The following is an 18,484-nucleotide window of genomic DNA, read 5'->3' as shown; positions in this document are numbered from 1 at the left end:
TATTTATTGTAATTGCTGTTCTGCAGCTGTATGAATGCCGCTGTAGAAGTGAGAGTGAAATAAATACTGAGGAATGATGATGATGATGAAGGTCTGCATGTCTGATTTCTGGTTTAGTTCCTTCTTCCTTTGTGTTTGACTGTTTCCTCCTCTTCCTCCTCCCATGTCCTCGTGTCTGCATGAGACAGTCTTTGCCTCTCTCTCAAACTCTTGTTCACTTCATATTTTAATGTTACTTCCACTTGTCGTTTCTATGTTTTTACGTCTGCCTTTTCCCGCCCTCACCATCGTCCTGACTGAGGTCACCTGTCTTATTGTGCCTGTCGTCTGTGTCTTTGTTCTGAAACCTCTCAGACTTTACTCCTCCTGGCTGCTTTCGGGTAATTATTGCTGTTTTTATTGAATTAATTAATTCATTGGAATAAATGGCGTGTTTAAGGACTACTGAGTTTCTGTGCCCTGAATGCTGACCCACTTGCTCCCCTTCTTCTTGTATGTGAACGGACTTCTGGTGGAGGTTTGGATCCTACAGTTTTAGCAGTTACACACACAGATATACAAATGAATAAATATATTCTTAGTACAAGTACACGACAAACTATGACAGTCTAAATTCCTAAGCTCTCTCACCGAGTTGAAAACCAAAGAATAAAAATGAGTCTTTAAGCACACTCTGAAAATCTGGAGGGTGAGGGCGAGCATAACATGTGGAGGAAACTCATTCCAGAGTTTGGAGGCTTTGGCTGAGGAAGCTCAATCCCTCTGTTTCCAAATCTATCCTTCAAAATACAAGAGATAAGATAAATGTCACGGCCAGGGGATCAGCAGGCCGCTGACTAGTAGTGTTCTCTCTTGCTCTCTCTCTCTCTCTCTCGCCAGGGCGGAACTCATGGTGGGTTCACGCCCTCGGCCCACGCCCCTCTGAAGAGGAAACACCTGGGCCTCATCAGTGCAGCCAGCATTTAAGCCAGGGAGTGGCTTCTACTCATCGCTGGATCGTTGTGTGTGACTCGCGTCAGTGCAGCCCGGCTCTGAGCAAGTTCTCTTTTGCTTCCCTGTGCAAAACCTCTAACGTGTGTTTCCTTCTGTACATAGATCCCCTGGACCCGACTCTGCATTCCCCGAGCGGATTCCCTTTTTGTGTGAGTGTTTGGAGAGGGAGTCAGAAGAGGAGCAAGTGTCTTTTCCCTACCTGGATTTCCCCGGAGCCTTTTCCCTGTCACCGCTTTGTATATAGCACTATCCCCTGCACTGTTTGTATATACACCTGGTGGAACTGTAATAAATACTGACTGTGCCTCTGAGTCCTGCGTGTGAGTCCTCAAGCGAACCGTGACAATAAAATAAGAAACCACAGTGGGCTGGGAGGTCAGTTCCTTGATCATTAATATTCAAATTCTTATGACCATTGATCAACAACCACTGATCAATGGCCATAAGTACCGTTTACAGAGTGCTGGTGAATGGCTGCAATCACAGCATTGTAAGATGGTGACAGATGTACCCTTAGGCCCCTCCTCCATTCAGAGATGGTCTTTCCCTTTTCACGTAAACGGCCTCCTTGACTCCGCCCTCAAACCAGCGTTCCTCCCTGTCCAGGATGTTACATCCTCATCCTTGAAAGAGTGTCCACTGGCCTGTAGGTGTAAATAGACTGCAGAGTCCTGGCCTGACGAGGTGGCTCTTCTGTGTTGCCAGAGGTTGTTTGGTTTCCCCGATGTATAAATCCTGCCAATCCTCCTGCACTTAACAGCGTACACTATGTTACTCTGTTTGTGTCGGGGGACCCGATCCTTGGGGTGGAACAATTTTTGGTGCAGCGTGTTTTGGGGTTTAAAAGCCACAGAGACCTGGTGTTTAGAAAAAATGTGTCTCAACTGCTCCGATACTCCTGACACAAACAGGATCACTACAGGTTTTTGCTTGGGCAGCAGTTGTCCTTCTCTCCTGGATCAGCTGGAACTTTCTTTAGGAGCCTTTCCAGCTTTGACAAAAGTCCAGCTGGGATAACCACATTTACTCAGGGCCTTCTTGATGTTCTTCTGCCTCCCTGGCTGCTGTGTCTGTGGGGATGGTGTTCGCTCTGTGTTGTAGCGTCCTGATGACGCCCAGTTTGTGCTCCAGTGGATGATGAGAGACAAACCTTAGATACTGATCTGTATGTGTAGGTTTACGGTACACATCAGCTTGTAGATGTCCAGCTGGGATAAATGTGGTTATCCCAGCTGGACTTTGGTCAATGCTGGGAAGGCGCCAAAAGAAAGCTCCAGCCGATCCAGGAGAGAAGGACAACCGCTGCCCAAGCGGTTTCACACATGTACAAAGTACATAAGTAGCATGTTACAGTTTGAACACTGGTCTATATTCTGTAAAGGTTCTTGTTCTTATAACTGTACTCGCTTTGGCTGAGAGGAGCGAGGCTGGTTGTGCTCTTCAAACTCCTCGAGAAAAAAACATTAGTGTGCAAACTTGTGACTGTGTGACTTTTAAAGACACTAATAATGTACGTTGTATAATAATTCCACCCTGAAAAAGGAAAAGTTCAAAGAAATCATTTAAAGCTAATAATTACCAATGCCTGTTGTCACCTTATATAATTATATATTATTTTGTTTTAACTCAAATAATAGGAAGGAAGGCAAAAGTGTATATTTAAATTATTGTATAGTTTTTATAATGTGCTATAAGCATGTGTGCACTTTTATAGAGCTGTTTCCAATTTCGTTAAACTGTGTATAATGACAATAAAGGCTTTCAATTTCAATGTCAATTAAAAAAAACCGCAGCAGCATTTCTGTGGCAGCTCGATTGGGAAAAACTGTCAGCGATAAAGTTTTGCAACCTTTGGTGAAACTGTGTTGACAACTTGTGTAAATATTAGGACACTGTGTCTTTTGTCATCATTTACTTTCAGAAATGCTCTTTCATTTGTTTCAAGCTGTCTCCTTTTTATCCTTTTTTTCTCTAACACAGTTTTTAGAAACCTTTGAAGTATAATTTTCAGTGACACAGACCAAAAGAGCGAGAGGACTGTTTTTAATGTCACTCTGTTGTTGCACATGAGTCACATGTTCGTGTTGATTTGTGTGTTCTTTCTTTTGTTTTAGTTTTTTGTTATATGTTGTGTTTGTTGACCAGGACATGTCCTTCAACGCACATATTAAACAAATATGTAAGACTGCTTTCTTCCATTTGCGCAACATCTCTAAAATTAGAAATATCCTGTCTCAGAGTGACGCTGAAAAACTAGTTCATGCATTTATTACTTCCAGGCTGGACGACTGTAATTCATTATTATCAGGAAGTCCAAAAAACTCCCTGAAAAGCCTTCAGTTAATCCAAAATGCTGCAGCAAGAGTCCTGACAGGGACTAGAAAGAGAGAGCAGATTTCTCCTGTATTGGCTTCCCTTCATTGGCTTCCTGTTAAGTCCAGAATTCAAAATCCTGCTCCTCACATACAAGGTCTTAAATAATCAGGCCCCATCTTATCTTAATGACCTTGTAGTACCATATCACCCTATTAGAGCACTTCGCTCTCACACTGCAGGCCTACTTGTTGTTCCTAGAGTATTTAAAAGTAGAATGGGAGGCAGAGCCTTCAGTTTTCAGGCCCCTCTTCTGTGGAACCAGCTTCCAGTTTGGATTCGGGAGACAGAAACTATCTCTACTTTTAAGATTAGGCTTCAAACTTTCCTTTTTGCTAAAGCATATAGTTAGGGCTGGACCAGGTGACCCTGAATCCTCCCTTAGTTATGCTGCAATAGACGTAGGCTGCCCGGGGATTCCCATGATGCATTGAGTTTTTCCTTTCCAGTCACCTTTCTCACTCACTATGTATTAACAGACCTCTCTGCATTGAATCATATCTGTTATTAACCTCTGTCTCTCTTCCACAGCATGTCTTTATCCTGTCTTCCTTCTCTCACCCCAACCGGTGAGACCCCAACCTTTGTCTTTCCCGTCCCCGCTCCTGTCCGTTCTGACTGTAATAACCTTAAAGTAAAACAAGTAAATACTGAAGATCGAATGAACTATGACAATCAAGTGGACCAATATGACAAAAACTGTAATGATCCACTTGTGAAAGTCAATCTGTTGGGCTTTTTTTGGCCTTCACACAGTCATACTGATTGTTACAGTGCCAAACAGGACAGGCAAAAAAAAAAGACATTTCTTATTCTTTAAATATGTTTGCTTATTTATTCTATTTGTTTTTAACAGACTGTGAAGAGAATATATTGTGACCTTCTTAAATTTTGATAGTTTCGAGCGTGGGATCACATGTCTGCACACTTTGATATACTGACTGTGAGTGAGGACATAAACATGATGTTGCTGGATTTATATTTATAGTAGCAAAAATTAATGTCAGCAAACATTTTACTGATATGAGCAGTATGAACATTTTTGCAACTTTACATGAGAGGAAAAAACTAGAAAACAAGTAGACAGGTTTGCTCTTTAATGAAACGAGAACGTGATCACAGTCCAAAAAATGATGCTACACAAAATATGTTTGTAATTTAAATTAATAACATTCACAAACCCAAAGGAAAGCTGTTTCTTAGAGAGTAGAGCTGATCCTCTTTGAAGGTGTTATGTATAACAGCTGCATCAGAGTTTTCCTCTCTCCTGTAGGCCAGAGGTGGAAACTCCAGGCCTCGAGGGCCGGTGTCCTGCAGGTTTTAGATCTCACCCTGGGTCAACACACCTGAATCACATGATCAGTTCATTACCAGGCCTCTGGAGAACTTCAAGACATGTTGAGGAGGTCATTTAGCCATTTAAATCAGCCGTGACGGATCAAGGACACATCTAAGACCTGCAGGACACCGGCCCTCGAGGCCTGGAGTCCGACGCCCCTGTGCTATATAATAACACACATGCAATGAGACAATTATGATTATTGTTTTTGAACCTGAACTTTTAACTTTTAAAATAGGTAAACAGTCATCGCTAGAATGTGTGTGTCTGTGTGTGTGTGCGCGTGTCTGTGTGTGTGTGTGTGTGTGTCTGTGTGTGTGTGCGTGTGTGTGTGCGTGTGTGTGTGTGTGTTTTACAGTATTAATAAGGTGACTTTGGGAGCACACTCCATCAAGAAACGGGAAGAAAATTCTAAACAGACCCGAGAGGTTGTGACACACGTTCCTCATCCCAACTACACCAGTGTAGTTCTGGGCAACGACCTCATGTTTCTCAAGGTAAGGAGATGATTCAGTGTCCAAAAGCAAGCAAAGAAAAAATGCAACATTTTCATATTAAATAAAGTATTTTCTTTTTACACACGTTCACACACATTTCAACAAATCACTGCAGATATTTCCAATCAGGAAAATATAAAAATAAATGAGTGAATGACTGATGATGCAAAACTTCAGCACAATGCTGCATATTTATGTATATATTAGTGCTGCCAGCGTTAATCTCATTAAAATGACATTAACGGCAAAACCGCATTAACGCGGCAAATCTCTAATACCTCGTTAACACAGATCGCCGCGCGGGGCTGGTTAGCTCGTTAACGTGTTAGCCCCATCGCTGATACCTGTCAGGTACGTATGAAGAATACATGTATTTTTCCTTGTTTGAAGTAAATGTTCATTCAGCTCAACACCTGAAACACTGTCATGTGTTTGTTCTTGCTGCAGGGGGATTCAGGAGGCCCGCTGTTGTGTGATGGAGCGCTGGTTGGAGTCACTTCTTTTGGACGGGGTTGTGGTGTCATTAAAAAACCTGGAGTCTACTCGTTTGTCTCAGGGAAACAACTAAAGTGGATCAAGGAAACATTAAAGTCAGCTTAAATGTCATGAAAGCACAGGCGTCAGTCTGCACGAGCAAGAGGAGAATCTTTGATGCTTTCATGTTAAATCTCTCGGTGATGTCTCTGTAGACCATTATCCATTTTATCATTTCTCATTTTTTAGTTTCTGCTAGCTTGCTCACATTCTGCACATATAGCTTTGCTGTCATGGTCAGTCGTTTCCACTGCAGGAACTGAAGGCGACGGCATTAACTGGACTGACCTGAACACGTTTTTTAGCCATTCAGTATTAAAAAAGGCACAGCCACTGTGATGGTTTATGGGTTGCTGTTTTTCATTTTAGCTGTTGTAATTACACGTGTATACACAACCCCGTATAAATGTGATGACCTCGCAACGATCATGACAGCTCCAAAAGCAATCTTCACATTTCTACAGGGGAAAATGAGCTTTTTTACCCTGCAATTTACTGATTTGTGAAAAGATTTTATTTTCACTCAAATTTTAATTTTTAATTTCTCTTTTTCAATTATTTTTGATTATCACACATAATCCATGAACATAAAACAAAGTGAGTTTATTCAGTCTGTCAGTCATGGTTTGTCACCATCTCCTGTGTTACAAACTAAAAATTGTGGCCAGAATTTTTTTATGCTGAATTTTTAAGCATAAATTCTTGTGTATTTTATTGCTCCTGGAGTATTTGTGCTAAAAAACAAACAAACAAACAATCCTAAAACAACAATTTGTCCTGACACATTTTCTATTCTTTCTACTTTCTAATAAAGCTCGTGGCTCTTTCTTTCATTCATGGTTCTTTCAAAGCGTCCTGTTTTTTGCAGTAACTCCTTTTGGCACCACATACTTCACTCTTTCACACTTTTCTTTTTTCGATTGTCACTTCTAACAACACGCGGCTGCAGTTTTGTCTCACACACAGCCACAACCTCGGGTCCCGGCACAGTCTTTGATGCAGGGAAGTGTGATGAGCTGATGGAGCTCCGGTGTGTCTCAGCCTCACCTGCCGACGAGCCCAAACCAAACTCCTAAATCTTTCACATTACTGTGCAATGACGAATTGTTTCAGTCCTCCATTTTTAGTGTTCTGCATATGACCACAAGCCACAGAGCAAGAAGTCCCCTGGCCCGGACCCTGAACACATCACTCACCACAAACATCCTTAAACAACACCCTGACATGATGTGCGTCAGTCTTTAGAGCACAGAATGAAAATGACAATAATCTAAGCTTAGTTTCACAGTGATACAGACACAAGGAACGATCCAGTGTACTGTAACTGTAACCTCTGAGGAGAACAAAAAAAGAGGACAATAACACTCGTGTAGAGCGACAGTGACAGATCTGGCTTGTTGAGCAATAACCTGTTCGAGGCATTAAACTGTCCATCTGTTCTAACTGTATGATTGACCCTACATATGAATGTGATCACTTTGCTGAGAATGCTTTATGCATTTACTTTAGCCTGTTGTGTCATGGTGCACTGTGTGCAGGCAGAGTAGGAACCAAAGGCAAATTAAATGGAGCCTCGTTGCTGTTACAGGAAATACAAAAACTCAGGCAAGGAGAAAACTGAACACACAGCTAGCTGAGATGACGCAACAAGGAACAGAGAAAACCGAGGACACAGCAGCTAACAAGACGATGACTAACAGGTGGGAAGACAACTGGAACTAATTACAGAGTAAAGAGACACAATGCACACAGGACGAGAGAAAAGAAACAAACACAGAGACCAGGACTAAGACACGTGAACGTGACACTGACATGGAGACATGACGGACACAGACTGGACACAGAAAAGAACTGACATCATCAGGAACTAAGGACTAGTCCAGGGGTGGGCCACTCCAGGCCTCGAGGGCCGGTGTCCTGCAGGTCTTAGATGTGTCCTTGATCCTTCACAGCTGATTTAAATGGCTAAATGACCTCCTCAACATGTCTTGAAGTTCACCAGAGGCCTGGTAATGAACTGATCATGTGATTCAGGTGTGTTGACCCAGGGTGAGATCTAAAACCTGCAGGACATCGGCCCTGGACTAGACTATCATACTCAACACTAAATACCAGAGTGAAAGTAAATCATCCAAAAGAATAAATAATAAATTTAAAAAAATCAAACTTCTGGTCAAAGACCCAGGACCGTGACATGTTAGGTGATGTTATCATTATTCACAGCTTTCAGTTTTGTACACAGTCCAACCGGTTTGTTGTTTGTCACCTGTTTATGGGCCTTTATTTATCAGGCTGCAACAAAACTTCTAACTTCCTGTTTGGGTCCCTTAGTCCCGCTGTAAGCTTCAGTCCAGGTTGCTAGGCAAACGTTTAATGAAGGAGTCCCTCATGGCTGTTTGCATGTTCCAAACTTTAAAAGGAACAGCACTCACATCCTGTCACATAAGCAGTTTTAAGTTTAACACGGTCTAAATAGGACACAGGAAGACAAACAGTCCAGGATGATCTACAGCGACAAAACCAGCCTGCTACGTGCACACAGTCTGTTAGAGGAGACAGTGACACTCCACTCTGACACAGTAGCTTTGTTTAAATGTGTCGAGGAAATGAACTAACAAAGATGTAAAGAAGGATTCATGAGTACAGCTCTACAAAACATAACTGGTGATCTAACTGAGGCCATTGAAGCCATCCAGGCTGCAAATGTCCAGTTAAGAGAGCACACAGAGTGTGACGCAGTGCACCAAAGAGCTGCTCGTCAAGTGAAACTCAAGAGTCTGCAGACCTCTGGATCATCTACAGAGAGCCAAAGCATAGAAATGATATTCAAATAAATATCATGAAGTGTGTTTTAACATCATGACCTGGGTACGTGAGGGTGCATGTGTTTCAAATAATCAGTCAATCAATGAGTCATGATCAGTGTGTGTTTGTAGCTGCAAGTATTAGTATGTTTAGTTCAGATTTTACTGCCTAATTTAATTGAGCAGTGGATGAAACAAAAAAGCTTCTTGCATGTTGCTGTCAGGGACCTGGGTGTGGGGACCCAGGGTCCGTGAGCAGTTTTGAACTTATTTATATGCTGTTGTGTGTACCGTGATTATGTGTGCTGCTTGTGTGTGGTTTCCCTTTGTATTGTGCATGTGTGTGATGTCCTGGTTTTCCTGGACCACCAGGCCTAGTGGGTGTGTCCCGTTGGGAGGCTGGCCACACCCGAGGAGGAGGAACACACACACCTCCAGCTAATCAGGATTGTCAGGGGAGCTACGTAGCAGTGCGGCTGAGTGCTCCTCGACACTGGATTATTGCGTGATTACCCGTTAGCGTTTTCAGTTTTTCCAGTGCGTGTTAGTCTGTTGGTATTGAAGTGAGTGCTAACGGCTGCTTCTGTGGCTTTTCCAGCAGGAGTGCGGGAACGAGAGGGCACGAGAATCACGGGAGGGGAGACGCGGAGCACGAGCATTGGGAGGAAGGCAATGAACGGAAATCGGGACGCACAGGGATTCTTTATTGTGTAATTATTTACTGCACTGTAAATAAACGCACTGTCTGCATCCAAGAGTCCAGCATTTGGGTCCTGCTTCCCCATTTCCCCACGATCTGCCTCAGACAGTGAAAGATACAACTGCAATGGTGTCAACATAAAGGCTCTAAATTCTGAGCTATGTGTTTGGTTCTGATCACTACATGTACCTCAAACACGTCTGCTTCCAATGAAACAGACTGTTTTCCATACTGCTGCCACACAAATGTGTCTACGATTTTTGCAGTGTACTGCAGCCATGCAGGCTCCTCACAAGTCCTTCATTCTGTATCATTCTACCACTTTACGTCAAATGAAATGGATGTTACTACACTGCCTCCCCAAGTGACTCCCTCTGACATAACAGCATGAGAGAGTGGACCTTTTTTACTTAGGGGTGTACTCACTTTTGTGAGATACTGTATCCATCCATCTCTCTCACACACACAGAGTCAGATTTTAATGTTTATGCCTTTAATTTAAGAACAACTTTATTTCATATTTGGGAAATTCTTTTATTACAGAGACTAAACTCACAATGTTTAAGCTTGAAGTGAACTCAGAGCAGACTCCAGCTGACTGCAGTTGTATTAAAAGCAGTGATGGTTTCTCTGAGTGAAGGTGAGCTGCTGGCAGGAACACAGTTTGTAGGGATACACCCGGAGCGTCTGCAGGGAGAAAAGGAGAAGTTAGAAGCTGCTGTGGTGCGTTTGAAGAGTCTTTGCTTGTAATTGGGTTCATAGAGAGACTGAGGAAGTGACATTTCTCCATTTCTGAATAATCACACCAACACTTGTCACCTTCTCACCAAGCTTATCGCTGATGATCTTGTTGTCTATCCCAGCCTTGTGTACGTCTTCAGTCGTGTCCCTGATGTCCTTCGGTCTTACCCACGGTGGTAGGAGGTTAGCATGGAGTGAATTGATTCAGTGGATCGGTGTGCTTCATACACTTAATGAGTAATCTGTAATCAGTTTCAGCAGAGGATCAAATAATTAGTGTGGCTGATTGAGGGAAATAGTGTTCAGTTATTGTATTCTGAAGTATTGGTCTGTAGTTTGTACGCTCTGTCCTTTCAGATCATTTACTTTCATAAATATTCTAATTAAAATGGGGCATTTAGAAACACTCATGAGTGTAACTGACAGTGTGGACACACACCCACTGAAACTGTGAGCTGTTGCTAGAAACATTCACACGTGTTGCTCAAAGTGTTGCACCAAGTTTTGATGTGAGATAATGCACGATATAAAAAGAGCTTAAGGTCATCACTTATGACCAGTCTGACAAAAGGCATTAAAACAACATCAGCACTCCTCAGTTTTGTGTGTAATTCATCACAGTGGGTTTCACTGCACTCAACATCTGATCTACCACAGCCAGGAAAAATGTTCTGCCTGAGGAGTTTCAGTCTTTTCCTCTCGTGTGTGCTCCTCTTCATCACACAGCCAGGTGAGTAACGTTTCTATTGGGCTTTAATGAATTAATGAATAATTGTGTTATGTAAACAACAAAGAACACATTGCTGATATCTTGGTGCAGAGTGTTTTTCCACTCATCTGTTCTTGACTTGATCATGTGCTGATTTATGTTTTTGGATATTTTCTTTTTGTTTCAGGTCACGGTTCTGAGATCATTCAAGGGAAAGAAGTTGAGCCGCACTCGCTGCCTTTCATGGCTTATTTAAGAAGTAAACTGTCTGCGTGTGGAGGGACATTGATCCATCCACAGTGGGTGCTGACGGCTGCCCACTGCACTCGGTAGGAACATGAACTTTTCATTTTTTCTTATTTTTTTTTCTAAAAAAAAAAATTACATTATTTATTTTTTACAGACCGTGTGAAACATTGTCTCCTTTTTTAATTGTGATAAATTGTAAAGTCCATACACTCACTCTACTAATACATACTGGTTTAGAGGTAGTGCATTAAAAATGACATTGCTATTACACAATGCTGCTTACCATTTTACTGCGAAGGTCAGTACAAACATTTTAGCACGTTGCTATATTTACATGTCTTTCCTCAGCTTATATTCTTGTTTTCTTACATTATAGACAGAAACCAAACAGGTGAATGTATTTGTGGAAACCACTCAAAGTTTGTCTCCATGAAATGCCTGAAAGACAACAGCTTGAATGAAAACAGAGGTTTATCACATCATAAATGTATTTAAAAAAAATAAATGTTTCTCTAATTCAGCTTTCATTACATTCACACATGAAGAAAATCTGCCTTTTAAATAGTAAAGCTGAACGTTTTTAAGGTATTCCAGCTGCTCCAGAGCTGGAACAAGAAAGTAAGAAGTAAAATGTGTAAAATCGATCCTTCAAAGGTCAAAAAACCCACGTTTCTATAATTATACATGTCAAGCTGTTTAAACCAATGGCTGTACAGATATTTACAACTCTTAAAACATTTTATATTATTGAATTCTTATTTTTTTTCTTATTCTTGATTTATAATATTTTATATTGTTGAAATTTGTGCTTCAGCTGGAGGAAATACGATGCTACGATGTTGCTAAGTCTCTGATGATCATCAGAGACTTAGTAACAGCCATTACGCAGCCAAATGTATTAATATATACACTAATAGCATTAATATGATTATTCTTATAGAAACTCCTGATCTGTTAAACCTTTAAATGTGTAACCTGTAACTTTTCTTTGACAGTATGTATAAGGTGGTCCTGGGAGCGCACTCCATCAGGAAAAAGGAAAAAGATTCAAAGCAGATCCGAGAGGTTGAGAAACTTTTTCCACATCCCAACTATACCTGTGTAACCAAGGGCAACGACCTCATGTTGGTGAAGGTAAGGTGGTAAACTAACCAAAAATAAGTCAAGTAAAAATGCAACAAGATTAATACATTTGTTTTCACCTTACATGATGTATGTCTGTGTATGTTTACGTTTCAATAATACTGCACATATTTCCCATTTTCAAAGTAAAACATGCAAATAAATGACGGTTCAAGACTTTAGCACAGTGCTGCATAAATATTAGCTTTAAGACCAACTCTGTAAAGTTACTACATCAGTGTCACTCAGTGTTTCTTTTTTTAGCTTCAGGAACCAGTGACTCTGACCAGGGAAGTGCAGTGGCTCGAGTTTGGCAACACTGTGAGAGACCCGGCAGCTGGCAGCACGTGTCTGGTGGCTGGATGGGGACGAACCGAAACAAAACGAGCATCAGACGTCCTCAAGTCTGTCAATGTGACTGTGGTCGACAGGCAGAAGTGCAACTCTCGTGATTATTACAACCACGACCCTGTTATCACCAGAGACATGATATGTGCTGGTTCAGATGGTGCAAACGTCGCTGATACCTGTCAGGTACGTATGAAGAATACATGTATTTTTCCTTGTTTGAAGTAAATGTTCATTCAGCTCAACACCTGAAACACTGTCATGTGTTTGTTCTTGCTGCAGGGGGATTCAGGAGGCCCGCTGTTGTGCGATGGAGCGCTGGTTGGAGTCACTTCTTTTGGACGGGGTTGTGGTGTCATTAAAAAACCTGGAGTCTACTCGTTTGTCTCAGAGGGACAACTACAGTGGATCAAGGAAACATTAAAGTCAGCTTAAATGCTTAAATTCCTGAAACAAGCTGCAAATTCCTGCTGCAGGATTTTGCAGGATTCCTTTTTATTTTGCTCTCTTCAATCAGAGAGATATATTCTTTCTTATTTTTGCACGCTTTCTCATTTGTTCATTTCTCATTCCAATTATTTGTGCTAAAAAACCAACAATGATATTTCTCTAACTTTCTAATAAAGCTGAAGGCATGAATAAAAAGACACATTTCCTTCCTCCTCTCTTTCTTTCATTGTTTCAGAGGATCTCTGTTATCCAGCACATCCATAGAGTCATGATTTCAGCATCTCCATCAACTCTGTGTCTTTGTTTATCTCATTATTATTCCAGCAGCCTTCTTTATTTAAAGCTTGGAACAACATAGTTAATATTATTTATGATAAATGTGACCTCAGGTGTTAAAACAATATCAGCACGTCTCATTTCCCATTGGTCTGTTTTTACTGTCTGACTGAGGGTTAGATCACATCCTGTGAGCTCAACATAGAAACTGTGAGTCGTTGAGTTTCAGAGCATTTAACACCTGATAAAGAAAAGAGAAGAAGAAATGATCTGCATGAGAACAAGAAGGAAGTGTTTGCATGTGTGGTGTAATAAAGAGCTGCTAATCACCCTATAAACCGAAGTCTGACAGGTTTGCAGAGGAGCAGGACGCCGAGGATCAATATTGATGATATATTTCTGTTCTGTTCTATTCCTTCAAAACAAAAGTAACAAATTGCTTCACTGGACTGACCAAAACAGCCGAATTAAAAACATGTGAAAATATATAAAATGAATAATAATAATAAAAACAGAAGTTTATAATAAACTTAAACCTACACCATCCTCCCTATTGTGGTATTCTGAACAGTACTTAGCAAAATATAAAACAACCTAATTTGTAATTAGATATACCTAACGAATAGGGTTGCCCACTCCCAGCAAAAAAAGAAAATAAAAAAATAGGGAACCACTCCCCCACCCTCTGCCCCAAGATGCTTAATTGACAAAAACGATTTTAATTTAATGCACGTATAAAACAAATGCAGAGAAATCTATTATTTTTCTCCAGTAATTAAATAGAATCAACATCTTTCTCCAACAGAATTGTAGAGGAGGAATCAGGAGTCAACATGATGGAGGAGGGCAGAAAGGCCCAAGAGGAGGCAGCCCCGGAGGAGAAGGGGGTGTGGAAGAGCCGAGGAGCATGGGAGGAAGGAGGTCTGTGGAGAGGACCCAAGGGAAGACCTGTGCTGACTGCAAAACTGGCAAAACAGAAGATCACCGAAGCCTATGGGCTCGGTCATGTGGGTGTGGCCCAGATGGAGAGACATCTGTGCCATTGGTGGCACCCATTTTTGAAAGATATGATTAAGGAGAAAGCCAGGACGTGCTTGATCTGTGGGAGGCACAATCCAAAGCCAGTGATAAAGCCAGAAGCGGGTAAGTTTCCCATTCCAGAGAGACCAGGAGAAGAGATCATGATTGACTTCACTGACATGATCGACGTGGGTCCAGGAGGAGTCAGGTATTTATTGGTGTGTGTAGATGCCCTGACCGGCTGGCCACAATTACTGTGTGTAATTCGCCCGATCGTGACAATTACATCCCCAGACATGGGTTTCCCAAACGAATTCGGTCAGATAATGGGACCCATTTCAAAAATAAAGATTTGGCAGAAGTAGAACAGAGGCTGGGGGTGCAACACAGGTTTGGGACAGTGAATCATCCTCAGTCCCAAGGAAAAGTAGAAAGAATGAACCTAAATTTGAAAAACAAAATAGCCTAAATTTGTGCACAAACGGGGCTAAATTGGGTTGCAGCCCTGCCCATTGCATTAATGACCATAAGGTGTTCTGTTAACCAATCCACAGGTTTCACGCCGTACGAGCTGTTGACAGGACGACAGTTTCCAGCTCCTTGGACAGCGATCCCGGCTGAAGGAAGTATAAAAAGTAACAGAACGCATGCAGAGTACTGGAAAGAATTAAAAGCTCTTGTGTCCAGTTTCACACAACAGGTTGCAGCAGGAGTGAACAGGGTGGACAGGTCCGTCCCCGACGCCAAAGCAGTGTGGCTGAAGGTCATTAAGTGAAAGTGGAAAGAGCCCAGGTGGACGGGGTCATATGAAGTGACGGCTCGGACCACAACAGCGGTCCAACTGAAGGGGAGAGGTGAGACCTGGTATCACTGGTCTCAGTGTGCAGTAGCCGATGAGAGCTTGGTGGAGGAGAGCTCATCTCCAAATAACACGGGTGGTAAAAAAGAAATAGAGGCAGAATAAACCCTCTCACCCGTGTAACGACCAACCAGTAGTCCACCTGGAAGGTCGAAGTAAGAAGAGGAGGATCGCAGAGAATCCTTCGACCCAAAGAGGGGGCGTTAAGGAGGCGTGAAGCTTAATGGGCTGGGGCTCCAGTCTAAAGTTAAAGGAGAGTATGGGAACAGAAATTATGGGGTTGTGGGGTAATTGGAAAATAATTGGGGTGTTGGCATGTGCAAGTGTTTTAATATGTTTGTTTGTTTTTTTGCAGACAGGTGAATTGCCCAGACGCAGAGCTCCACCCACTCCAGAGTCCAAAATGATTGAGTCACCAGGAAAATCTAAGCGTGAGGTCTCAGGTAAACAGGATGAGTGTCTCAACACATATGGTGGGCTAGAGTTGGACTATGTTAATGCGTCCACTACTTCATTCACATTTGATTTGTGTGATGTTTTTAACTGCAAGGGAGCAAACAGTAGCTGGAGGGGATTTAATGTGTGGGTGTGTTGGGATTATGCAGTGAATACATATTGTGAGAGGGGAAGGCGACCTTGCTAGTCCCTAAGGACCCCAAGGCGCTTTACACGTCCAGTCATCCACACACTGGTGATGGCAGCTACAACAGAGGCGAGGCTGCCGGATACTGGCGCCACCGGGCCCTCTGACCACCACCAGTAGGCAACGGGTGAAGTGTCTTGCCCAAGGACACAACGGCCGAGACTGTCCAAGCCGGGGCTCGAACCGGCAACCTTCCAATTACAAGGCGAACTCCCAACTCTTGAGCCACGATCGCCCCGGCTGGTGTCGGAACTGGAATCAGGTAAGAGGATACACTGGGGAAAACTGGGAGGTGTCAGAACAGGGCCCAGGGAATGAGATAAAGCTTCAGAGGGATTATAGTCTGACCCAGAATCCACTGACCCTGTCAATGGGGAACTGGTGGCGTCAAAACTCTATATATCTAGTTCTGGGTGTGGAAACTGCAGGGACAGACCCAAAGGGGTTAATAAAAGTTAATTTTCTTAAAAAAGCTAATCCAACAAAGCCTGTAGTAAGGGATAATGGGACATCACTGATAAAGTAACCAAAACTCAGATAGAAAGGTAGTTGTAGTCAACTACACTCGCCTGAAACCACAAGATTTAATTGAACGTGCCACAGGATTCAGTGACAGTAACCTCTGGCTGGACTGGGTGGCTCAAAATAGGGAACAGCATGTAGATGATTGTGTTGCCTGTGCCACAGCTAGGCCTCGTTTGTTCACTGAACCTGCGCCTCTGTATCCAGAGGATGAGTGGGGTTATAATTGTATGTTGAGGCTGACTAGAGAAGCTGTGTCCACAGGAGAGTGCACCACACTGTCAAGTTTATATCCACCAATTGACAAGCGCACACAGGTAGGATCATTTATACCCAAACAAAATAATTACACATGCTTTAAATTCTCAACGGACAGTGTGAAATACTCTCTGGGAGAAATTGACCCAAGCTGGTGTCACGACACTCATGGGAAGGACCACAAATAATGGAAGTGACACAAACACCATAATAGGTACATGGGCGAGAAGTGGGTTGTATTATTACTGTGGACATCACACCCTTTGGGGAGTGTGGGGACATGTGCTATGGTGCGGTTAGAGGCACCAATAATGCCTATAGGGAGTAAGGTAAAAGCTATACCACAACATGACACGCGCACATTGATGTGTATGTGCCATGTTTGGTGACATGTGTTGTACTTTCATTCCCAACAACACTGCTCCAGATGGCTCTGTAACCAGGGCTCTGGAGGGTTTGAAAACATTGTCCAAAACTATGCATGAACATTCGGGAGTCAATAATGCGCCGGAGAACTGGGTGACATCTGTGTTTGGGCAATGGAAGGGTGTGTTTATGTCTGCCATGTTTTCTCTTGTTACTTTCATGGGAATATTGGTTACAGGTTGTTGTCTCATTCCTTGTGCCAGACGAGTGCTGGAGAAACTGATAGAGAAGTCCATGAATCCTGGGTGCCACTTCCTGGCTGACCCGTTCTGCACTCCTAGGAGCCTCAGGTTGAGCTTTTTCCAGAGCTCCTTCTGGGCTGAAATGCGAAAGAGGAAGCAAAGTCACACTCGGTGTAGTTAAGCTGCCTTGTGATGTCCCAGCTACTGGCTGAGACCGGGTCACCTCTGGTGTAGCTGCCATTGATTGAGGCTGAGTCACTCCTGTGGTGGCTCCCTCTGCCTGCCGGAAGAGAAAGAGCAGACCATGCTGATGCAGTGGCCGCACTTGCGACTCTTCCTGATACTCTGTGGTCAGCAGGACCCACAGATGTGGGCCTGGCAACTTTATTTCAGCTGAAGTCAATGGACTCAATGATAAGGATAATCAATTCAAATGTAAAGAGGTCCAGTTAGAGAGAATATCCTTAAACAAAGATTCAAGATTCAAAGTGTTTCATGTCATATGTACAAGAAGAAAAAGCATTTCTCTGTGCAATGAAAGTCTTTCTTTGCTTCCACACACAAATGCCGGTTAGGTTTCAGAAGATCATAAAGTTCCACATACATTATAATTCAATACAAGATTTATATTGAAGTAGCCTAACAGTGGTATCAGTGTCTGCAGTCAACAACTGGATGTCAAATAAAGAAAGTACAGTTTAGCAATAATTATTATTAATTTTCACAATGAAGGTGCTGAGAATAAATTAGAAACATCAAACATCTGAGTTCAGATCTGAACTGCAGCCCGCCTGTTGGTGACCAAGGCTCTATGATGTGTTGCCAAAAGTGTGCTGCACAAACCACAGGTGTTAAAACAAAATCAGCCATCAGTTCACGTCTCTATTTTTGCTGACTCATGGTTGGATCACATCCTGTGAGCTCAACAGAAAATGCTCGGTGCTTTTAAGAACCTGATAAAAGAGAGATAAGAAGAAATGTTCTGCTGAGAAAAGTATTTATCTCATGTGTTGTCACAGTCTGCGCTGGCAGACCGTGGGGTTGTGGGGACAGAGGACCCAAATGCTGGACTCTTGGAAGCAGACAGTGTGTTTGTTTACAGTGTCGTTGTGGTGGAATTAAGGCACGACGGGTCCAAGGATCATAGTTTTGAGCCATTTTATTGAGCACTTCTCACCACAACACACACCAACCCCTGAGTCCCCGTGTGTTAACTCGCCCTACCTGCACGGCACCGCAGACCACGCCCCACCACAGTCGTAAATAATTGCACAACAAAGAATCCCCCTGCACCCCGATTGCCGTTCCGTGTCTTCTTCCCAGTGCTCGTGCTCCATGTCTCCGCTCCCATGATACTCCTTGCACACTGCCCCCTGAAGATGCCTGTAAACTGGTGCTCAAACACACATATGCACCGAGGGACAGCAGCACCAAAAATA

At 42.7% G+C, this 18,484-nt stretch overlaps 1 protein-coding gene across 1 annotated transcript; it reads left to right on the top strand.

Annotated features, from left to right (window-relative positions):
• Positions 1-10,535: 10,535 nt before the first annotated feature.
• Positions 10,536-13,033, top strand: LOC146376781 (granzyme K-like). The gene is made up of 5 exons (XM_084945419.1): positions 10,536-10,711; positions 10,878-11,019; positions 11,935-12,073; positions 12,326-12,595; positions 12,692-13,033. The coding sequence occupies exons 1-5, from the start codon at positions 10,648-10,650 to the stop codon at positions 12,842-12,844; spliced, it is 768 nt and encodes a 255-aa protein (XP_084801545.1). The 5' UTR covers positions 10,536-10,647; the 3' UTR covers positions 12,845-13,033.
• Positions 13,034-18,484: the final 5,451 nt, after the last annotated feature.

Source organism: Perissodus microlepis, chromosome 12 (assembly GCF_051167445.1).
Source record: "Perissodus microlepis isolate ML-2025 ecotype Zambia chromosome 12, ASM5116744v1, whole genome shotgun sequence".
NCBI lineage: Eukaryota > Metazoa > Chordata > Actinopteri > Cichliformes > Cichlidae > Perissodus > Perissodus microlepis.
This window is presented reverse-complemented; position numbering and strand designations above follow the sequence as displayed.